This window comes from Plasmopara halstedii (genome assembly GCF_900000015.1).
Source record: "Plasmopara halstedii genome assembly, contig: Scaffold_42, whole genome shotgun sequence".
NCBI lineage: Eukaryota > Oomycota > Peronosporomycetes > Peronosporales > Peronosporaceae > Plasmopara > Plasmopara halstedii.
This window is the reverse complement of record NW_020186963.1, coordinates 205,780-220,854: the sequence shown is the minus strand read 5'-3', so window position 1 is coordinate 220,854 and position 15,075 is coordinate 205,780. Positions and strand designations below refer to the sequence as shown.

The 15,075-nt window shown below is 40.2% G+C and overlaps 3 protein-coding genes across 3 annotated transcripts; 1 reads left to right on the top strand and 2 right to left on the bottom strand.

Moving 5' to 3' along the window:
• Window positions 1-362: 362 nt before the first annotated feature.
• On the bottom strand, window positions 363-2,884 carry PHALS_09405 (uncharacterized protein; the record flags this gene model as incomplete). Its single annotated transcript, XM_024722404.1, has 4 exons — window positions 363-449; window positions 1,516-1,724; window positions 1,899-2,462; window positions 2,536-2,884. The coding sequence occupies 4 exons, from the start codon at window positions 2,882-2,884 to the stop codon at window positions 363-365; spliced, it is 1,209 nt and encodes a 402-aa protein (XP_024571647.1).
• Window positions 2,885-5,649: 2,765 nt separating this feature from the next.
• Window positions 5,650-5,891, bottom strand: PHALS_09404 (uncharacterized protein; the record flags this gene model as incomplete). Its single annotated transcript, XM_024722393.1, has 2 exons — window positions 5,650-5,741; window positions 5,810-5,891. The coding sequence occupies 2 exons, from the start codon at window positions 5,889-5,891 to the stop codon at window positions 5,650-5,652; spliced, it is 174 nt and encodes a 57-aa protein (XP_024571646.1).
• A 2,669-nt stretch (window positions 5,892-8,560) lies between these two features.
• Window positions 8,561-12,502, top strand: PHALS_09403 (atp-binding cassette superfamily; the record flags this gene model as incomplete). Its single annotated transcript, XM_024722382.1, has 1 exon — window positions 8,561-12,502. The coding sequence occupies one exon, from the start codon at window positions 8,561-8,563 to the stop codon at window positions 12,500-12,502; it is 3,942 nt and encodes a 1,313-aa protein (XP_024571645.1).
• Between the last annotated feature and the right edge of the window lie 2,573 nt (window positions 12,503-15,075).

Genomic DNA, 15,075 nt, shown 5'->3' with positions numbered 1-15,075 from the left:
ATGATCACAAGTGGAAGCCTTTGTTTTAACTACGCTGGAATGAGATGCATGCCGTATTTGTATGTACGTCTAGGGTTCTACATTCACTTTTGTGCAATCGTACAAACTCAAAGATCCTTACGAATTGCATGAAGAGAACATTAGGACTGCATAATGAAGAGGTTCCCTGGACTTATGGGCTGTCTCCAGTCATGTAATACATTGATACATAATTGAACACAGTAAGGCAGTATTGAGGCCTAATTATTTAAATAGGTCACCCTTGAAATTCGCGAGCAATGAGTACTCAATGTAACGAGATTACCGTTTACAGGTTGCGACTCGTTATATGACCTAAGAAACTTTACGCAGAAGACTGTGTTCTACAATGCATAAAGATTGAAATTGTAAGCTCCACTCATGAGCAAGTCTGAGAGTCCATCGTCTACATTTGTATCTGCCTCTAGATTCTGCAGAATTCCACAAAAGGGTAATGCAAGATATGTCAATTATTGTACAAAATGTGAGTTGTATGATTATACCGAAGAATATTATGCATGACACTCGTCTGTGATGCTAGTTCTAATATTAAAAATTTGAATAGCGTCACAGCAACAAATATTACGGATACTTTGCAAACTGCAGCGCGACCAAATATAACATCAACAGGAAATTTAGCCCTGCCCGGAAGTCTTATTGTTTCAAATGGAACAACACCAATCAGTTGTACGAATACTATTTCGACCAGTACATTTGGGATCTCAATTCAATCTTCAGGAGGAGCGCAAGATATTGGTTCAACAACAGCACATCAAGTTGCGATTAGAACAAACAAGTCGAGACGATTGACTTGCGATGCTTCAGGAAACGTCAATATCGTTGCGCATAATGGATCTACTCTGGGATTGAAACTTGGAGAAACTCTTGTCATAGCAACAGCTGCAGATTTGAGAGATAGCATTCGAGTTTACAGAGTTGATAATTCCAGTCCACTTACTATCGGTACCCAAATTATTGGATCCTCCAGTACCAACAGAACCTATTCGATTTTGAATCTTGTTTCCTCTATCGATGCATCTGCTCAAATCGGTGGGGTTTTAGCAACATCTGTGGATCTATTCAATATCAGCTCGAATGACAAACCCTCAGTTGGTATCACGTCACAGACTCACAGATTTTGCTTCAACATCGGGAACACTTAGCCATACAAGTCTGAATATCCGTACACATATAAGCTGGCAACTTCAGCTGATGCTTTTGCAATCAATGTCGAGGGTTCTTCTCCAACATCGTCAGCAGCGTGTTTGTATCTTGTTTCTGATACCATCAACAAGATGATGTCTAACACCAACACTCCATATAGTAGTAGTTATGACACGGCTCCAATCACACTAAATCAAGGACTGTATGTATATCAAATGCAGCAATGCACTAACAAGTTTGCCGCTCTACGTCGAATCGAGCATATCAACTTCTGTATCATTTGCCTTCCAACTATCTAATGGCGTGAGCACTACTTTAACAAATAGTGCATACATGGACACTGTCTTTTGTGATTATGACAGGTAACTCGCGCAAGATGACTATCACATCCGCGGGTAGAGTTGGGATTGGCGTGTCCTCTCCAAGTCCAATTTTGCATGTTTCGGGAACAGTCTCAATTACATTGGATGTTGGTGGGTCTCTGTATGCTTTTGGTGGATCAACTGCATCTACTACTTCACAGTTAGGCCCAGTCACCGTATCTGTAAGTGCAATGTTCTAGGGGTCAATAGCGGTCGTAAGCTTTTTGCTTAGTTTGGTTATCAGTGAAGAACCCGTTCATTGTTTCTGGATGCTATATTTGGCAGATCAAAAAAAATATATTGAGAAGACAATGATGCTTAGTTTTGAACTGGACCTTGCGATACAGTCAGTACCCATAGCAGTGTCAACAATGGCGACAACTTCACGCCAGAGATGGTAGTAAATTGTTAATGGGTATGCACAGTTTGACGTATTTGAAATGACAATCGATTTCTGCGCACCATCCTCAGAAGGAAGATGTCGACCACTATCAACAGCAATGAAGCAATAGAGGGATTCCCATAATCGTTGAGATAGTAGACCGGCGCTTGTAAGATCGTCTAAGCCTCCATCAACACCAGATTTTGACATTTCTTGTACGAAGAGATCATAACCAAAGCTGATTGGGTTGTTCCAGATAGGGATGCTACCTACCGTAACTTGGAGATTATTTAGAGATGCGATCGAAGAAGTCGTAGCAGGAATTGTGGTTAATGGCGGATGGAAAGGATTGATCGTGTCTGCGATAGTACCACCTGCATTCAGGTTGCTAATTACAGGTTGTAGAATTAGCTTCTTGGGGTTAGCAATACCATTACTGACTGTCCATGTGAACGATTGATTCGAAAGAACAGTAAACTTATGTGTGATATGTTCGAAGTATCGGAACGTCTTCTTTTGAATGAGAGCGTTGTCAGCTGAAGGATTCGGACTGTAAGTAGGAACAAGAAGTCAAGAGAGGCTTGCGATGGAGTTAAGTTCGTACTGCACTGGCTGGTAGCGCGAGACCGGTTGCATTACCCGCACCATACGACGCATTTCCGGTTGCAGAGTTGAGATTCCACATGATAGGGCAAGTGTTACCGAAGTTCATGTTGTTGCTGATACTAGAAATCTTAGCCGGAGTTAATACACCAGTAGTAGTTATAGTCCCATTCAGTGATGGCCTTAGAGTGAGTGTTGAGATGGTAGATAGATTGAAAAGAATATGACCGGCATATTGACCCGTGTTCGAGGTCGAATCTTGAATATAGGTCCATTTCTTATCGCGGAAGAGCGTTTCAGCTGGCGCTGGTTCAACGGAGTGCTCGAAAGCAGAAATATCGCTTGCGGTGGACATTGGAAAGTATGAGATGCTTAAATTGGTCAAGATATAGATCGTCAACAAAAAAATCAAAAATTGCATGGTATCTACGAAGATCGAGTATGAGCGCAAAGTCAATTATCAAATTATCTCGAACAACAGATCAACTTATGAAACTCGCTAATTCTCTGGGAGTCCAAGTAGACTAAGTCGATTTTAAGCAGAATTTTGACAGAAGCAAAGATTATGCCATTCTCAATATGGGTACGCCTAAGATTAGTTGTACTGATTGGATTGCAGTCTCTAATAAACACAAGCGTTGTATCAACGTATTGAATGTCCAATTTCTAGGTATATACATTAAGATAATGTAGAAACGATGTAATTAGGTTCATGTTGTTCCTGTGTCTTGACGCTTAGCGCGTACCGGCTCACCATGACTATCTACACTCTGTTATTATTTATATCTACAAGTCTCTATATTGTTTTGCCAGTATCACAAAAAAGTATCATAGTATAAGCACTCTGTTCTTGTAGTGCTTCTGCGATCGAACGTGAACATGGTGATTTGCAGCAGAATATGTGTCGCCACATTCACAGTTGGATCGAGCTGCAAGTTTGGCTTTAAAAATGGCATCCCATCGTTGCTTATCTTCCTTATAGTATTCCTTATTGGAGGCTCGGATGCTGTCGTTATTATTTGCTCGATAATCTTTTTTTCGCAGCTGATCTATCGTAAATGTATTGTTCTTATTTACTGCTGTTTTTCTAAATTTCGCTATCCAAATGCTTGAAGATGCTGTTTGTCTACAACCTCATACTCCTTCACGAGAGTGATCTTGAATTTATCAATGCCATGAGTTTTGAGGTATAGAAATATTGACATTTGCCTTCAACCCAACGTCGAAAGTTATTTTTGTGTCCTTGCGAACGCCATGACAATTTGATAGTAGAACCAATGTGGCATAGGTCCCTCACTCTCAATATGGATGATTCTATAGATTTAACCAATCATTTTTATTTCTCAGACTGGATTTATAATTTTTCTAGTTTCTATATATTTATTAATATATTTATAAAAATTCAAATTAATTCAGTCGGATGTTGCTATCTCGCGCGATCGTCGCTTACCTGAGGCGCTTCTTCTCCATGCTTCTGTAACAATTTCAAAATAACCTCAGTTTATGTTGAGTTCCAAGGTTCCAAAACCGCGTTTCGAACCGGTTTCAAAATGATGTCGTATTTACTAGAGCTGCTGTGGTGCTTCAATTCTATAGTGAATTGCAATGATTTGATGAATTGTGGGAACCTGGGTTTCAAAATTCTCGAAACTAAATTTTAAGAATAGAAGGGTTGTGGTTACATTGACATCTCCTATCTGGCTGGAATATGTCAACAGAACGGCATTGTACACCAGCGTTCCATTCCATACAGCCCTCAGCAGAACGGAGTGGTGGTGCTCGGGTTCCGAGTTCTTATACTTTTATATACATATATATTAGTAGGGTAGGGGGTAGAACACGTACTGGCTTAAGAACATAACAATGAGCAATTCAAAAAAATAAAAACACTGTGCAATTCTGGGACCATATTTTTACATATTGACGGATTTGATGATATAAGAATGCATGGCAATTTGCTGGTAAAACTCTTTAACGTTTTTCTTGGTCAAGTACTCTAACTACTTAATATCATAGTGCTTGACACGTGGCCTCCTTCTTGGGGATACTGAAGCAACGCGCTGTTGCTCTGTCTGAAGCGTGGCCGTAATGATTGTCATCTCAACTTTCAAGAAGCTTGACCGCTTACCATCAGCGGCTTCACGGTGGTTGCCATCTCCACAATTACCAACGCGTAGCTGACACGTTCCGAGAGGTTTAACTCACATAACGGTGTGCGTTTTTTGTGGAACTTGGGAGCTCAGTCCCGCACTGTGTATAAAACCTACCATGATCATAATAGTTAATGTTACGTCGGTCCGGCGACATGGAACCGGATCAGATCACCGGTTTGGAGCTTTACGCACTACTGAATATTCATAACTATAATCTCTCTAATGGTCCCTCGTTCAAAGTGACTTGATCACATAATGTACGGGATGGAGTTTATGTTTTGGAACTCCCAGAATTACTGTATTTAGATAACTACACCTGCTCTTGTGACGCATTTGTTAGAGTGTCGATCGGAAACAATGTTGCAAAAATTTACATTAGGGTTACGTTTAATTCGCGCGATCTTTCTCTTGGCGTACGCTAGTGGACGGACTGCATTGATTATGTTACTTCGTCCGCTCAACCTTTGCATAAAATGGCATTTAGAGTATCCCTAGACCCCCCCTTAGAGACCACATTGATGTACCTTAGTGTGCGAGGACAATACACGATTGAAACAGCGAAGCTCAGAAGTATAAAAGAAAGTGCCATGATTGAGCTATATGATAAGTATTCAGCACGGATGAGGAAGATGGAGCTCTGTAAGAAAAGAGGTCAGTGCGACACTTAGGCTACCAATGCACATCACAAAAATATTTTTTATTGTTGATCCTAACAATATGCTTTCAGTATCGTTTTAAAATGAACTTTAACACGTGATATAAGTCACTCTTGATATAAACTGAGAAAGACTTTCGGTTCGGCGCGTCAGTCGCACACCCGAATCCAATCTTTGAGCATAAATTATCACGGACGCTGATAACTTTCGCTGTACGAGGTGCACGTCCATCTGCAGCTGTCGTCACTTGTGCGGTGAGGTCTGGATAATACTGCATCCTCTATGAGAATGAAACATGACATGCTCTCCTCTCACCCTGAGTTTTGTGTCTTTAGTTGAACCCAAAGAAATAGCTCAATTGGTTGCTCAAGGAATGGACGGGGTGGGGTTATCGAGATCACGTCTAAGAAGTTAAGTTTGTGCAACATCTTCACCAGCGCCGCAACCGGGCGTCTGTGAAAAAAGTCAAACTGTCGCAAGTAATGCTACTAAGCGTCAAGCCTTTTGGAGGGTAGAGACGAATGGTGGTTAATATTTGTCGAGGGAGACACATATTTGGCCATGCTCTTGACGGAGCATCAGCGTGTTGAGTAGCAGCCCTCAAACTAGAAGATCGCGCGCGAGAATGTGCACTTTACGTGTGATTTTTTCTCCAAATAAAGATTATGATTTCAAACGAAATGCCACGAATGTTTGCATATCCTAATTCTACCGGCCGTGTGCAATCAAACTTCTTGTTCAAAAGATGATTGAGCTCGCAGGTTGAGAGATCTGTCGTAGCAGGCCCTCTTCCATGCATCGACACGGTAACCGCCTCCATACAGATATGCAGCCGCACCGGAGACTGACTCGCTTATTCTACCTCTTTCAAAAAAGCAGTTGGTGCCGCGTTGAATCCGGAGCTCAATTCACTAAAGCCATTACGGGTACATGAGCTCAAGGCTACATCAGTGCGTAAAATGCGATGGATCTAGGCAATGCCGAGGAGAAATAGAACGATCTCGTAGCTGCCGGGTAGATGTTTCCTATCAAAACATCAGCGCATTGCGTGGCTCCTACTCTATCAACTGAGAGGTAAAATGGGTCGAGCTTCAGCACAGGGTCGACCGATGAACACCTCGACAGCAAAAGTAGACCCTAGTAGGCACAGGGCGGTTTACTGGAAAAAATCACCACGGACTAGACCCAAAGAAAGCTACCCTATCTTATGAAGGTGTGGCTGACAGCTCAGCTCAGCGTTCTTGATAGATATAAGAGGGTCGAGCAGTTATGTTCGACCCGCGGCTGCCGGATACTAAATACAGTCCTATCTGTACAGTCTGATGGATTTGACAGCGTGGAATGGTGTTCAGTCTCAGATTAGATTTCAAGATGCAACCTAATCCTAGGCATTGCGTCTCTGAAGCGCTATGAACCATGGTAAAATGAATTCGAAAACACTGGGTACCTTGCGCTTTTCTCCTAACCGAGTCTCACCATTTCTCGAAGGCAGAAGCGCTACCACAACTCGGTTGTGGAATGGGCTTCACGTGCTACCAAGTGCAACTGAGCTGCCATGCACTTTGCACAGCTAAAAAGTTTGATTCTCAGCATCCGTGTCAGCAAGCACACATAGATTAGTTTGTGCGCTCCTGCCCAGAGTTAGACCAAGAGCCTCTCAAATAACTAGCGCTATTAGTTTGCTTCACTATTTCACGAATATAATAATTATAATTACTATTGATGCAGCCCAGAGTAATATTATATATACGTATTATTATTTCTTTTGACCAATTCCTCCTCAAAAATACAGATGTTCGGTCTTATGAAAATTCACGGTTATGCCACAGTCTAATGTGAATTTCTTCCAATTGTATCGTATTGTATTTTAAGCAGTACTTGCTTTGTTATACTAATTCTTGTAAAAGAGTCGTCTAATCCTCTCGAATTCGCTCTCACTTACTCTAATGTGCCATCATGACGTTCAGGGTCCTCGTGGTGTTCTCATCGATACAATAGCAAAAGCTGTAGGCGATTTTTACCTTCGACTCGCCTGACAAATTTGTAATAAAACATAGCACAACGAAATCAATACTTTTTCAGCACCAAAAATAACTGCCTGACAGATCAAAAGCTCAACAGGACGAGAAACATCAATTCGATGCGCTTCCCGAATAAAGTTCTTGTAAGATGGGTGAGATTTGCTCATGGCACCTCATCCAAGCACAGAGTGTGCTTCACGACTTGTTTCAAGGTCCCAAGATAAAGCATTTTTCCAACACTACAATGTAAAAAATATTCACATTCAGCTTCCAGAACTGAATCAATATTGTAATCAATTGATCATTTAATAGATACAAGCACATACGCTGTTTTTCCCACTAAACTCGTCATCCAAACGCCGTTTCATTAGTTCCGTTTTGAAGAAAGTCATCTTAACACATCAGCAATCGCATCTTACATGTACCTTCCACTTTGATGAGCGTCTTTCTTAAATATCTGAGTTTACCGATGGTATTGATTGATCTTTATTCTTGAGCTTGCCGTACATGACATTACGCATAATCGTATGGTATATTTCTTGTCTGAAGCTAAAGGTAATTTTATCATAACAGGATTTGAACATTCGACAAGAAGCCGGAGTCCCAATTCTGATTCAGGTTGCAGTTGTCAAATATTCGGTTTATTGTACATCTTATTTCAAGAGAGTGACCATGCTATCCCACAGTACTAACTGGCTCATACGTAAAAATTAGAATTTAATTCAAATGTTAATTCTGCGTCGTATCAGCTTTAATTCGTACGAAGATAGCACCATCATGCGTTTCTTTATACGATCAATATCTTCATACTCTCATCACTTTCCTTCTTTCTCATTCTACATCCATTTCACGCTCACAGTGTGTCTGTCTCCTCAGATTTTTCAAAACAACAGTTTCTTAAACTAATCCTCCAATTTATAAATCTCCTCTTTTTGACAAATAAAAACGTCATGTGTCTGGGTATATTGTCTGAAGACGTAGACATCTGGATTCGGGACAGCCGACATGGCGGAAGGTCGTACTTTGTCCTTCTTTCAGCGAAGGGTGTTACAGCTAGTCCAAAAACGTTCAAGCATCTCTCAGCATCCGTTCATTTCGCTTACAATTCGTGTGAAACCATTGAGATATTTGCAATACATAAATCTTGACATTCCTCCTTTTGCTTGAGAGGACAAAAAAAAAGGGTTTTCTCTACACTGTCATGACTAAAGAGACTCAAGACTTACGTTTCTCGCCTGCAAAGACGTCAACAGCAGGCGAAGTGTCAGCTACCGATGCGTTGTTTAAAGACCTTACCAAGTCTCAAGTTCGAAGTACCGAGAATCCATTAAATACAGCTGGATATTTATCCATTGCGACAATGTGGTGGATGCATCCACTTCTTCGACGTGGATATCAAGCTCCATTAGATGAACAAAGTGTTTGGGATCTTCCCACAATTGATCAAGCACGTCCCCTTCAGTTAAAATTTGATCATTTTTATCAAATAGAAGCACAACGTGTGGCTGGACGTCTCAAGAGAAATGGGACACGTAAACGACCAAATGTCAATCGTGCCATTTGGAAGAGTGTGAAAGAAACATGGCGAATTGCATTTGTGCTTCATGTTCTCAGTGCAGGTTTGATCCTGTTCCAACCATTTCTTATCAAAGCAATTTTACAGCATTTTGAAGGGAGTCCGAATTTATTACGCATTTCATCGGGGTATACATTAGCGATACTATTAGGTTGTACCGCATTTCTAGGAGCTACAACTGTGAATGCTGGCCAATTTCTTACAACACGTGTAGCATGCAATGCACGTATGATCTGTATGAATAGTGCATATCGTAAGATTTTACGTCTTACAGCTACAGCACGACGAACGATGGATATGGGCGAAATTGTAACGTTTGTTGGAGTTGATTGTGATCGTGTTCTTACGGCTTATAAATTAGGCATGTGGTGTACTATATCTCCATTGATGTTAGCTATTGTTGGGATTCTTATTGGAACTCAAATGCCTGCTATTGTAGCACTTGTGGCCATGGTTACGATTACATTGATTATGTATGCATCATCATATATGTCAAAAAAAATTGGGGGATATCGACAAGAAATATCACGTTTAAGTGCAAGTCGTTTGAAGGTAACAAATGAAATGCTTCAAGGAATTCGTGTTGTCAAGTTTTATAGTTGGGAAGGGTTTGCAACGGATTTAATTAATGATATTCGTGATCGCGAGATTCGTTTATTACGAAAATATCATCGAGTACGATTAGCGAACACGGTCTTGATGTTCTTAGCACCAACACTATTAAATTTGGTTTGTTTCTCGTCGACGATTCTACTTGGAAATTCTCTCGATATTCCAACAACATTTACAATCGTGGCATTAACAAATGCGTGTCGTACACCATTTAGTATTTACGCGGATGCTTCGGTTGCACTTGCAGAAGCAATAACCTCTACAAGTCGATTATCGGATTTTTTAGCCTCAGATGATACAGGTACACATCAAACTGGTACAGAGAAGATTGAAGATGTTCCACGACAAGTACCTGAAATCTCATTAAAAGATGGAGATTTTAAATGGACAAAAGATGCTGTTGACTTGACACTATGTGATATCAATTTCACATCACAACCTGGTACACTTACAATGATTGTTGGTCCAGTTGGAAGTGGCAAATCAAGTTTAGTACATGCTATCTTAGGTGAAATGGAACAACTTCGTGGTACACGAGTGGTACATGGCAACATAGCATATGCTAGTCAAGAACCATGGATTCAAAATCAAACGGTACAAGAGAATATTCTTTTTGGTGTACCATATGAATCGGAACATTATGAACGTGTTATTCAAGCTTGTGAACTTCTTTCGGACTTTCAAATGTTAGAACATGGAGATAAAACGGAGATTGGAGAGCGTGGAATTAATCTCAGTGGAGGTCAAAAAGCTCGAATTGCACTTGCTCGTGCTATGTATCGTTCCAATGAATTGAATTTAATGATATTTGATGATCCATTGAGTGCACTTGATGTACATGTAGCAAATTCCGTCTTTTCCAAAGGAATTCAATGTCTTGCAAGAAAAACAACTCGAATTTTAGTTTTGAATTCACATTATCATTTACTTGAACATGCTGATCGTATTCTGGTGATGTCAAATGGAAAAATTTGTGGAGATGGCAAGTTAATGGAATTACAAACTTCATTTCCATTTTTATCTTCATCTCCACGAACACGACGATCAACTTTTGAGGAATCAATGGAAGTTGAAAAACAAACGAGTTTTCATGAATTGACATCAAATATTGAAACGGTTGTCACATCTATTCGTACGAGTATTGAAACATTAAAAACACCAAGTTCGGGAAAATTAATTGTTCCAGAAGATCGTTTAGTTGGATCAGTGAAATTTCAATCTTATGTTGATTATCTTGCAAGTTCAGGATGGAATGGACATATTTTATGTTTTTTAATGATTACACTCTTTACAATTGCACAAGTTGTTTTATTTGGATGTGATTGGTTTTTAAGTCAATGGGCACAAGGATCGTTACATTTAACTCAAATGGATGCACTTGTGATTTACGTTGGTATTGTATTAACTGCTGCAATTCTTTCATTTGGTCGTTGTCTATTGTTTATGGCCATTTGTATGCTTTGTTCATTGAAAATTCATTTGAAACATTTGAATAAAGTCTTAGCAGCACCAATTACAACATTCTTTGATATCACACCGATTGGTCGAATTCTCAATCGATTTTCAAGAGATCTGGATGAAGTGGATAATCCATTACCCTATTGGGGTTTATGGCTTGCACTTTGTCTTTTTCAAGTTGCTTCATCATTTCTTGTTTGTGCTATTGTCAATCCATTAGTTCTTTTTGTTTATCTCCCTATTGGATATGGTTGTTGGTTTGCTGCAAAAGTCTATCGTGCTACTGCACGTGAACTTAAACGTTTGGATGGTGTAACTCGATCTCCTTTTTTAAATTTAATGTCTGAAACGGTTTCTGGAATTGAAACCATTCGTTCTTTTCAAATGGTCAATTCCTTTGCTTTACGATGTGAAACGTTATTAAATCAAAATATTCGTGTCTTCTTTCTAGCACAAGTTTCATCTCGTTGGTTTGATATGCGAACAGATTGGTTTGTTTCAATTATTGTTGGAATTGTAGCAGTTTTAGCTGTTGCTGCTCAATCAACAATTGGAGCATCAGCAGCTGCACTTGGTTTATCATATGCTGCTCAATTATCTTCAAGTTTTCAACGAATGACAACATTAGCATCTCGTGTTGAAAGTAGTATGACATGTTTTGAACGAATTGCTCATTATGGAACCTTAGATCAAGAAGGATCAAAACGTACTCCTTTAAAAAAAGAGACATTAGATGTCACTTGGCCACAACGAGGTACAATAGATTTTCAAAATGTTTCAATGCGATATCGTGATGATTTACCATTAGTTTTAAAACGAGTTTCATTCTCAATTGCAAGTGGTGAAAAAGTTGGAATTTGTGGACGTACTGGATCAGGAAAGAGTTCGTTAATGAGTGTTCTCTTTCGTGTAGTTGAAATTCCAACATCAGGACGTGTTTTGATTGATGGGATTGACATTGCTACGATTACTATTCAACAATTACGAACTCACTTGACTATTATTCCACAAGATCCGATGCTTTTTAGTGGATCTTTGCGTTTGAATTTAGATCCTTTTGGTCAAAAAAGTGATGCTGAATTATGGCAAGTATTAAGACGAGTTCATTTATATGACATGATTACATCGTGGGGTAAAGGATTAGAATATCTCGTCGCGGAAAAAGGTGAGAACTTTTCAGTTGGACAACGACAATTATTGTGTATTGCTCGAGCTTTAATTCGTGAAAGTAAAGTGATTGTCATGGATGAAGCAACAGCAAATGTGGATTTAGAATCGGATAAAGTGATTCAAGAAACAATGAAAGAAAGTTTTGGAAATGGCAAATGTACTGTGATGAGTATTGCACATCGAATGGAAACAATTGCTGATAGTGATAAGATTTTAGTCTTAGATGCTGGAGAAGTTGTGGAATTTGATACACCTATAGCATTGATGAAGAAGAAAGGAGGAGTGTATAAATCACTTGTTGGCTCCGGGAAACCAGAGTTGATGTAGACAAATTTTGTCGAAGTAATAGATTAGAAAAAATATTGTATTAATAAAGGGGGTTTAAGTAATATTTGAATTGAAAAGAAATATTTAGAGGAATAGAATGATATACAATCGTGCTATAAGTCACAGTGTAAGTGACACTTTCAAAGCATTAAGTGCATGAACTAGGACAGCTATTTACTATGATTTTACAGACTCTTTTGCTCCTTAATATCATGAATATCATGGCGTGGTGAGGAGATCAACAACGTATTGACACCTGGATAAAGGGGATCTGGTCCTTGACACCAAATTTTGCGTTACAAGCCAACCACCTTTACTTAGTGTAAAGTGCGACGTCACAGACGTTAGAGAACGAAGCAGATGTATCTTCTCGGCATCGATTTTCGATGTCAGAAAGGCTCATGGCAAGTGACAAAATGTGCATTATTATAGATTTCGGCGCACATGTTGGTGCTAGAAAAGATATGCATGGTCGGCTGCATGTTGTAAATTGCCCTCGACGTAGTTGATGGGCGATAACCTCTCACTGCAGTAAGCACCCTGAACAGGATGTTCTGTAATGCAGCGAATTCATTTCACTAATTGTATTTGCGCTAAATAAAGTTGCACATGTCTGTCTCTACAGGCAATAGTTTGTTTATCACAGCCGCCAGGAAGTAGCTTTGGTCTTGTGAGGATTGCTTGTCGATCAAAGTTAGGCTACAAGGTCAGATCGTCTGGACTTTGGAGCAAAATCAACGAGTTTCTGAGTGCAAGATATCTAGCTGCATATGCTGTGTCTGCTGTCGAACGACCACGTTTAGACCGCGTTTCAGCGGACCGTTCACGGCGAAAGCAAAAACGGGATAATGTTGTCCTCTGAATAAACTGAAGCAAATGCAGACGACCCCAGTGATCTGCGCAGTTTAAGTGAATCTACACCACGATTCTGCTTTCGCGAGCACGTGAGATGCGAAGAATCAACGGCTTTACTACCCCTCAAGCTGAAATACCCTATGCTTCAAATCAGTGACGCTGTTCAAAATCGCTGGAGGTGCCTTAAGTCGAGCAGCGTAATGGCAAAGCTCTGTGAGATATTCCGAGATCCTGCTCACAGCCTCGAGCACACACCGTTACTTTTGAATATATTCAACGTGATGTTACAATCAAGAGATCTCATAAGTTCCAGCTGCGGAAGGCTCGACCTCCATCGCCACTCATGAGCAAGGGGTGATCCACTCTCGCGTGACATGTTTGGCGTACACCAAGGATGTTACCAGTGTCTGGTGAAGTGCAAGGGTTATAAAACTCGTTTGAGCTTGATGCTCTTATTCGGCAAAATTGCTCGGTTGCTGGTGGCTTCGTACAATGCGGTGCACTCCTGTCCTATATCTCACTCACTATTAAAAGGCATTTGATCTTGCGGTAAATAGGGCTCTTTGTCGGTAGCTGTTACGACTATCTTATGGAGACGAGTGAGACTGTAAACAGCTGAGGTGAAGGTCGCTATCTCAACGACCGCATGCTTAGTGTTTTGCAACGTCTATCTTGAGATGGTTCCATGATAGACGTCTGATTTTGGACGTCTTATAAACGTAATTTAGGCGTCGTTTGGATCAGATTCGGCGTCTGGAAGCGGACTCTTGGTGCACGATAATGCACGATAAAAGTGCATAGAGTGAATTTAAACTCCAGGCGCAGTAGTTGCTCGGGAAGCGATCACTTTCTATCAGGGTCTTAGAAAGATAAATAAGCGTGAGTCTCATTTTGTTCCACATCTTAGGCAGGGTGTAACGGGAAAAGTGTTTTAGTCTTGTGTACTTTAGCCTGACACATTCGATGCAATTGGCTTAGATATAATACGGTACAAGTGTTCGAAGTGCCTTTTGTCGATATGGTCATTGCCAAGGAAATAGTGTGACGTTATGTGCGCTAAGTTTGAAGCGGTTTTCTGGGAGAAAATAAATCTCTACACACGGCAGCGATTTTTTATGTCGGACAAGGTAGCGTCAAGTATCAAAAATTGCGTGTTCATATAACTAGATGACGTTAAACAATGGCGGCTGACGCTGTTTCATGTACCGTTATTATTTGCCCAAGAGAAAAAAGATTTTTATCACTGCGAGGAGTAATCTGCGTGGAATGCTCGGTGATTGGCAGGTCATACCACAGGGTTTGTCCAACGTCCCTGTGACGCTCAATCAACAGGGGACTTAGTTGTTCAGTGGACAAATATAATAGAATAGCATCATGAGTATGGAAAAAGCTGTATTTTTGATGCTGATGAAACTCTGACATGGACAGCTAGCTGTACGCCATAAATTGAAAACGGCTTTATTCCTAAGGTAGCAATACGCATTTAATCAGCATTAGTCTAAAAAGTTACTGCCATAGCTAAGCGCGTGAGACGTACTTTAGGTCACCGACCTTTCTTCTTTTCAGGAACCAAGTATGAGCCAGCGGTTCGCAATCCGCTTACTCCAAAAGTAGTTATTGCCTTCCCAAGGCTAATTGACCCTTTGATTTAAATTCAAAACTGATTTTGACTATTTTTTTATCCTGATTTTAAAATTTTAGATTTTCCTGAATATACG